This window comes from Nicotiana sylvestris, chromosome 4 (genome assembly GCF_000393655.2).
Source record: "Nicotiana sylvestris chromosome 4, ASM39365v2, whole genome shotgun sequence".
NCBI classification, from domain to species: Eukaryota; Viridiplantae; Streptophyta; class Magnoliopsida; order Solanales; family Solanaceae; genus Nicotiana; species Nicotiana sylvestris.
The window spans coordinates 27,259,891-27,268,204 of NC_091060.1; the positions used below are offsets into that span (position 1 = coordinate 27,259,891).

The window sequence follows — 8,314 nt, forward strand, 5'->3', positions numbered from 1 at the left end:
GCCAAATAAAAATCTCAAATGCATGGCCCTCGCTTAATTAATTTTGAATCCTTAGAAATCGGGGTGTGCCATTTAGTTGAATTTTCCATGGCCCTCGCAAAGTTGAAAATGCGTAGTTGCTTTAGGCGCGTAATTTAAATTACTTTCCTAAACTCGGGTGTGAATTTATGTGACCCAAATCCAAATCTCAATAACGTTAAATAAAATGTGTCGTGGACCACGGGTGCATTTATGTGACGTGATTCAAGATGTGTTTTAGATGACGTTGAATCCTTCTAAAAAATATTTAAATAGAAGCGGTTATAAAGTTAAAATTGAACCATAGGCTAAAACATGTATTAAAATCAGATAATAGGACAATTATAACAGTTGAGCGACCGTGCTAAAACCACGGAATCCGGGAATGCCTAACACCTTCTCCCGGGTTAATAGAATTCCTTACCCGGATTTCTGTGTTCGCGGACTGTGAAACAGAGTCAATCTTCCCTCAATTCGGGATTTGAACTGGTGACTTGGGACACTATAAATTATCCCAAGTGGCGACTCTGAACTTTAAATAAATAAATCCTGTTACGATTGTCATTTAAATTGGAAAAAACTCTCTCATACCCCTTCTGGGGATAGGATAAAGAAGGTGTGACAAGTACCTCTCTACGGAATTCATTAGTTATTTATCAAAATGTAGAATTACATCTCGATTATATGCACCTGGAACTCCACAACAAAATGGTTGTTGATACCCAATTTTTCCCTATATATTTTTTAATATGCAAAATAACTTCAAAATACATATATATGCATATATAAGCATGTCCAAATGGTTTATTACTTTTCCATAATTTTTAAAGGGTTAAATTGATTTATTTTTCCCTCTTTTCTCCATAAAATCTCAATAATTATTTCCCAATTATTATTTTTTGTAATTCATCTATTTGATTTTTATATTTATGCCAAAATATGGCTAAAATAATTTTTTGCATATTTTTACAATTTCATTTAGTATTTTTAAAGCTAAATTGCACATAATTGCAATATTAGCCATTTTAAGGTTTAATTGTATCTTTTATTCATAAATTGAGTCTGGTATTTTAAATTATTATTTATGTACTATAAATAATTTTAGTACTTCAATTTATTTTCAAAAGCTATTTACTATTTTTTATAATTAAAAAGGGAAAAATGGCTATTTAAATTTTAGCCCAAAATTGTCTTTCTAATTTAACCCAAATCAAACCCAACTCCCAACCCAATTATTCCCACCAGACCAAGCCCAAACTCAATTTCATAAATCGACCCACCTACCTTTTTAATCTAGGTCGTTGATCATTCAGATCAACGGCCACCATTTCACCTACCTTTTTAAAACCCAAACGACCCCCTTACCCTAAATCATTCTCACCAGTATACCGCCCTTGAATCCCCTTCCTCTCAAACTCTCTCTGAAACCTAAAGCAAACTCTAGTCGCCTCCACCCAAATCCACCCTAAACCCCTTCGATCCTTACCCAATCCATGGGCTCTCATGGTTGTTTGAGAAGTGTATCGATCTCCTATGGCTCCTAGTTGTTTGTTTTCGTAATTTCATGGACAGATCTCAAAGGGATCTGGTCCAGTCTTGTCTCAACTTTTATCTATGGCCTTTTCTCGGCCATCCATGGCCGATTGAGTCAGATCCATGGCTTTTCCGGCTAGATCGGTAACTTTTCGAAGTTTTTCTCACTTTCATGGGTTCTCTGAAACCCTAACTTTTAAGATCTTTTGACTTTCTTTAAGATCTATCTTATATCTATGCGTGTTATGAACTTCTAAGTATTTTCTCAAAGGTTCTTCGATTTTCTTTCAAAGTAACTCTTCGTTTTCAAATTAGGGTTTCTTAACCTCTTTTAAAAGGATCTCTTCTTCGATTTTCAGTGTTATTGTACTATGTTCAAGCGATTTGCTTATGTTCTTTTTCTATATGGTTCATCATGTTGAACCCTAGGTGTTTCTGGTTTTGTCCGAGTGCTGAAACTGCCTTTGTTTGTTTTGCATATATACTGGTTTCGACTGAGTTCTTTGTGTTTAGATCCTTCTCTTTATTTAACTTAATCGATTCTAAAGTTCTTACCTTTTCAATTCATCTCTGTCAAAACCCTAATTCCTTATAAATATTTTTTTCACTTATTGCTATGAGTTTAAAGACTTTTCTTGTTTCTATGTGTTGATCTCATTTACATGTTACTATGGTTTCTTTACTTTTGATTCTATGTGACTGCTTGACTTGCTGACTACCATACTTCTAGTAGAGTCTTTTACTGCTAAGCCCTAGCCTACTCCTGTTACTGTTGTATGGTTGTATGCATCTAGTTGTTCCTTTGTCAATACGGTTGGCTTTGCATGTTCATTCTTCTCTATTTATATGACAAAGTGCAGAATCATGATTCTTTCTTGACTGATATTGATTTCCTCAAGTTATGACTGATTGCAAATATTTTCTCATAAACCCCTAATTTCACTCGTTTTGTTTAAAATTGATTGATTCTTTTCCTTTGGTGTGATGTTTTACCTTTGCTGAACCCTTTCTCCGATTAAGTATATTTTGTTCTTAGACTCAATTATTTACCCTATACTTTTACCACCCCCTTATATGGCAAGAATCAATCTATCTCAAACTGATTTATTTCCTTAATTAAACATGTTAGTATCCGTTCAAGCTGTAATTCCCTGATTAAAGGGAAGTACTTGTATTTATTGATTCTGATTGTGATTATTTCCATGTCTATGTTAAAACCTTACTTGTTACTTTATTCTCTACTTGTTTTCAAAGATATAAATACCCTACCCTCTTTTATTTAAACACACGAACAACTGAGTTCAAAAACACACACTTACATATTCAAACTCTCTTTCTTTCTCTACTACTTGTGTACTGCCTTTGTCTAGCCGGCTGAAAGCCAAGACTAGACATTGGAATTCTGATTACTTTACTTTTTCTACATTTTGCTCCTTCAACTGGTATGTTCTTAATTTAAATTCTGAAACTCAACCTATGTGTTCCCTTGTTGTCAATCACTATCTCTTTCTAACTTAATGGCTCATGATGTTGACTTGTACCGTTTGTTTACTGCTCTACTCAGCATGCTCAAAATCCTGCCCTCCTTTGTTTAAAGGTGATCAAGATATTTACTTGTTCTTGTTTATGTTCCTCAACTAGCATGTCTATAATGTGCCTACTGCATGACTAATTATGTGTATCTGCTTTGGGTCCTCTATGTCCCAAACCCCTATCCCTTCCATGTGTTTATCTCTGGCTGGTTTGTGATTATGTCAGCATCAGCTATGGTTGTGCATGTCCAAACTAGACCCCCTGCTGGGGTTATATGTTTATAGACAAATGTATGTGTGTCCCAAAGTCCCTTGACCCCTTTGTGTGACCACTGATTCTGTGTGTGATCCCATCTTAGGGGTTTTGAGTTTTATTTACTACTACAATGGATTTAAATCACTTCTGTTACTAATTGCTTTCAAAATGGACTATTAGTCCAGCTTTTTAAACAAATCCCTTTCAACGTGTGTTTTGCACTTTCACTATACTCTTAGAATCTAGGTTCTTCCCCTCTTGTGTGAGCCTTGCCTTGGGACCCTTGAGCTCCCTCTGAACTTGGACACACAAGAGTTGGCCCCTGGGTGTGAGCACTGCCCGAGATCCCTTGAGGTCCTTAGGGAACTCTGACACATCCAGATATGAGAAAGGCTTTGAAATGACATTGGTATTTGAGGTGGTTTATTCCATAACTCAGAGAGAAAGTCAGAATCAGGCTTCCTATGATTGTAATTTCTTATTTTTGCACTTTTTATGTATTTCAATCATTTGGTCTGTAATAATTTGTAAACAAATATAGGGGTTAGTTAGTGAAAAGGGATGGGGTGATTATGCATGCTATAATAATCAGAAGGGTTGATAACATGTCTATAGGGTCCATTACGATTCAAACGTGTTTGTTAGATAATATGCCTATAGGATCTGCTTTGGTTTAATAAATTATGCATGCTTCACTTTCACATAATTGGAAGCAATGCCTATAGGATCTAAATCAGTCTCATAAGTAGATATCATGTCTATAGGGTGTAAAGAAATTGAAGTTCAATTTCCATTACAACATGTATTCAAACTCGTCTCCTTAAAAATCATGCCTATATGGATTTCGCTTTGATCAAATAAATCTTGCTTGCTTCACCTCTTGTTCAATTAGAAATCATGCCTATAAGATCAAAATCAGCTTTTAATAATTAGATACCATGCCTATAGAATTTAAAATCAGCTGTAATAGAAATCATGCTTATAGGATCTAAAACCAGTTTAGTTAAAAATCAGTTTGACTCGTACCTGTCTGTTCTGAATCAGATCAAATAACCTACTCTTTTCGTGTTAATAAATATCACTAGAAAGCATGCCTATAGGATCCAAATTGCCCATTTAAAAATTGTTTACTACTTTATTTCATTCCTAATCAGTAATAGATATGATGCCCATAGGGCATCACTATCACACGCCTAGGCAAGCCTTAGGTAATAATTCGAATGAAATTGAAACTGCCTTTGTTTAGTTAGCAATTGCTACAACCAGTAGGTAGGCCTGATTCAGACTTCTTATCTAAGTTATGTAATAAATTTGGTTCTGCTTCAACAACTTAATACCCTGCTTTGGTATTTTTAAATCTAGACCGTAACTGTGTTTAAGTTGTGCTATTTATATATATTATTTGTGGAGGTATACATGAGCCTTCTAATTGCTTACATGTTTCCCTTTTAATTGCAGTCCTACGTGTTTTTGTATGTCGCCTTAGCCTTTTTTAACTTTAAACCTAAGAATCAGCCTAAAACCTCCCTCTTGTAGGAATAGTGTCCTAAATTCCTCCGGGACTGATAAGAATGGGATGGGTAACAGCACGCAATAGAGGTCGAGACCAATCCTCGCTTTAATACCTTAACGGAGTGGGAAGGGTAGATATGGATATGATGATCGGTGCGCTAATACCACGTGTATCCCCTTTTTTGAGGAGTGTCATACCGAGTATTACATTGATATGATCCATATTACAGATAAACCTAGGACCCCTTTTACTTTCACAAGCATTCTTAGATTATAACTCTTTTCAAAGCCTTGCCTTTCAACAATTGTTTACCCTTGTGTGTTTAACTTAAATCCCCTCTTATTTGAGTCATACTTGCCTACTTTGCTAATTGCACAAATTCACAAAAAACTATCGGGCCGGGAACCACACTAGTGGATCCTGAGGGGTACCTAACACCTTCCCCTTAGGATAATTTCAAGCCCTTACCCTATCTCTGGTTATCAAACATAGTTGTAGTTAAATCTTATAGATGCCCTAACGCACCTTAAAATCGTTAGGTGGCGACTCTTCAAATACCCAATTCCTAAAAGGAAATGAATCATTACACCCATGAATGTCGAAACTCGGGACTCCTCTCCGATTGGAAGGGGGGAAATGGGTGTGATAATGGTGTAGCTAAAAGATGAAATAGGACTCCTATGGAAATGGTTAGATCAATGATGAGTTATTCCAATTTGCCTTCATCCTTTTTGGGACACACTTTAGAAACAGTGAATTACGTTCTGAATTTAGTTCCTTCAAAGTCAGTACCTTTGACCCCTATAGAATTGTGGATTGTGTACTGCGGCATATTCGAGTTTGGGGTTGTCCAGCACATGTGCTGAAAGGGAAAACAGATAAATTGGAAGCAAAAACGGATGTATGCGTGTTTGTAGGTTATCAAAAAGGGATGAAAGGTGGTTTATTCTATTGTCCTAAAGAGAATAAGGTAATTGTTAGCATAAATGCCAAGTTTCTTGAAGAGGACTATTTGATGAATCATGTTCCTAGAAGTAAACTCGTTTTATAGGAACTAAGAAAAGGAATGGAAACTTAGTCATCTAAAAAACAAAACGACCAGATGCAAACCCCGGAAGTCGATTTGGACATACCGTTGCATTTTAGTAGTGGGAGAAATGTCAATAGACTTGATGTCCCGCAAAAACAAGTGCCTGAAGTCATACTACCATAAAGTAGTGGGAGTCATTTTGAACAGACTGCCAACATGAAGAAGTCGTTAATATCCATGTGGATAGCATGGAGACTCAGGTTCCTGGTGATGATGTGGTTCAACCACAAAATCAAAATGGTGTAGTTGCAACTGACGTAGTGCGTAGTCGTAGTGGGAAAGAAATAAGACAGCCATTTTGTTATACTCTCTTGAGAGAATCATATGATAGGATCCCTGAGGAGCCTACTTCCGAACCTATCAATTACGACCAAGCACTACATGATAAAGATGCAGATAAATAGGTCGCTGCTATGAAATTAGAGATGGAGTCTATGTACTCTAATCAAGTCTGGGATCTTGTAGAACCAACTAATGGGGTTAAACCCACTGGATTCAAGTGGATCTATAAGAAAAAGAGAGGTGTCGACGGGAAAATGCAAACTTTTAAAGCAAGGCTTGTAGCAAAAGGGTTTACTTAGAAAGAATGGATCGATTATGAGGAAACCTTCTCGCTGGTAGCCATGCTTAAGTCTGTAATGATTCTCTTATCTATTGCTGCTCATTATGATTATTAGATTTGGCAAATGTATATCAAGACAGCTTTCCTTAATAGATGTCTTGATGAGTGCATCTATATGATGCAACCAGACGATTTTGTGAAAAGTGGCAAGGAACACATGTTGTGTGAGCTTAAAAGGTCCATTTATGGACTAAAACAGACATATAGGGCATGGAGCACTTGTTTTGACAAGGCGATTCAAACTTTTGGTTTTGATTAATATCTTAACGAGTCTTGTATATATAAAAAATGGGATGGGGACAAAGTGGCATTTTTAATCTTATATGTAGATGACATATTGCTCATAGGAAATAATGTGGGCATGTTGGATTCAGTTAAACAGTGGTTATCCACGCACTTCGATATGAAAGATTTGGGAGAAGCGGCTCATATCCTTGGGACAAGCTCTTGCGAGATCGCAAGAAAAGGATATTAGGCTTATCCCAGGCTCTTTATATTGATACAATACTCTCCAAGTTTAGCATGCATGATTCCAAGAAAGGATTTCTCCCTTTCAGGCATGGAATTTCTCTATCTAAAGATCAGTCTCCTAAAACTGATGAAGAGATAGAAAAGATGAAGGTGGTCCCTTATGGATCTGTTGTGGGGAGTCTGATGTATGCTATGTTATGTACTAGACCTGATATCTACTATGCCATTAGCGTTGTTAGCAGATTTCAGTCTAATCCTGGGAGAGAGTATTGGACAGCGGTTAAGCATATAATCAAGTACCTGAAAAGGATTAGGGATTATATACCAGTCTACCATTCGGATGAACTTGTGCCTATTGAGTACACTGATTCGGATTTCCAATCAGATAAAGATTCTAGAAAGTCTACCTCAGGAAATGTGTTTACTCTGGGAGGTGGAACAATAAGTTGGAGGAGCATCAAGCAAACTTGTGTTATTAATTCCACCAAGGAAGTCGAATATGTGGCTGCCTCTGAGGCAGCCAAAGAGGCAGTTTGGCTCAGGAACTTCCTAAGAGAGTTGAATGTAGTTCCCTCGATTCAAGCACTAATAACTGTGATAATAGTGGTGTGGTTGCAAATTCAAAGGAGACACGAAGCCATAAAAGAGTAAAGCACATTGAGCATAAATATCATTTAATTCATGAGATAGTGCAAAGAGGGGATATAGTGGTCACAAAGATTGTGTCGGAGAACAACTTGGCGGACCCATTTACTAAGAGCTTGCCACAAAAGACTTTTGATAGGCATGTAGATGGAATGGGTGTCATAATTATAGGTGCATGGTTATGAGTCTAAGTGGGAGATTGTTAAGATATACTATAAGCCATGTGTATTATTATAGTACTCTTTATGGAATAATTTATTTATTTATTTATTCAATTCAATAAAGTTTTATTTTAAATAGATCATGTATTTGTTTGTGTCACGACCTAAAATACCGGTCGTGATGACACCTATCACATTACTAGGCAAGCCAACCCAAACATTTAATCACAACCCTTTTACTTTTAATAAGCCATAATCTAACACGGTTTTAAATTCCAAATTTAAATAATAAGTATTCAAAACAACTAAAAGTGCGGAAACCAATAAAAAACATAAGACAACACAGCCCCAAATATCTGGTGTCGCGAGTCTAGAGCCTCTAATACACAATCGACTGTCTAATACATCATAAGACCGAAAATGCGGAAAAGAACAAGATAGGAGGGAGAAAATAGAGTTGCGAATGCCATGCA

General features: G+C 36.4%; 1 protein-coding gene across 1 annotated transcript; it reads left to right on the top strand.

Annotated features, from left to right (window-relative positions):
- Positions 1–7,086: 7,086 nt before the first annotated feature.
- On the top strand, positions 7,087–7,686 carry LOC138889360 (secreted RxLR effector protein 161-like). Its single transcript, XM_070172656.1, has one exon. The coding sequence runs from the start codon at positions 7,087–7,089 to the stop codon at positions 7,684–7,686; it is 600 nt and encodes a 199-aa protein (XP_070028757.1).
- Positions 7,687–8,314: the final 628 nt, after the last annotated feature.

Bases quoted from the DNA above. Each gene is read 5' to 3' on its own strand.
- LOC138889360 (XM_070172656.1), top strand. From the start codon at position 7,087: ATGCATGATTCCAAGAAAGGATTTCTCCCTTTCAGGCATGGAATTTCT.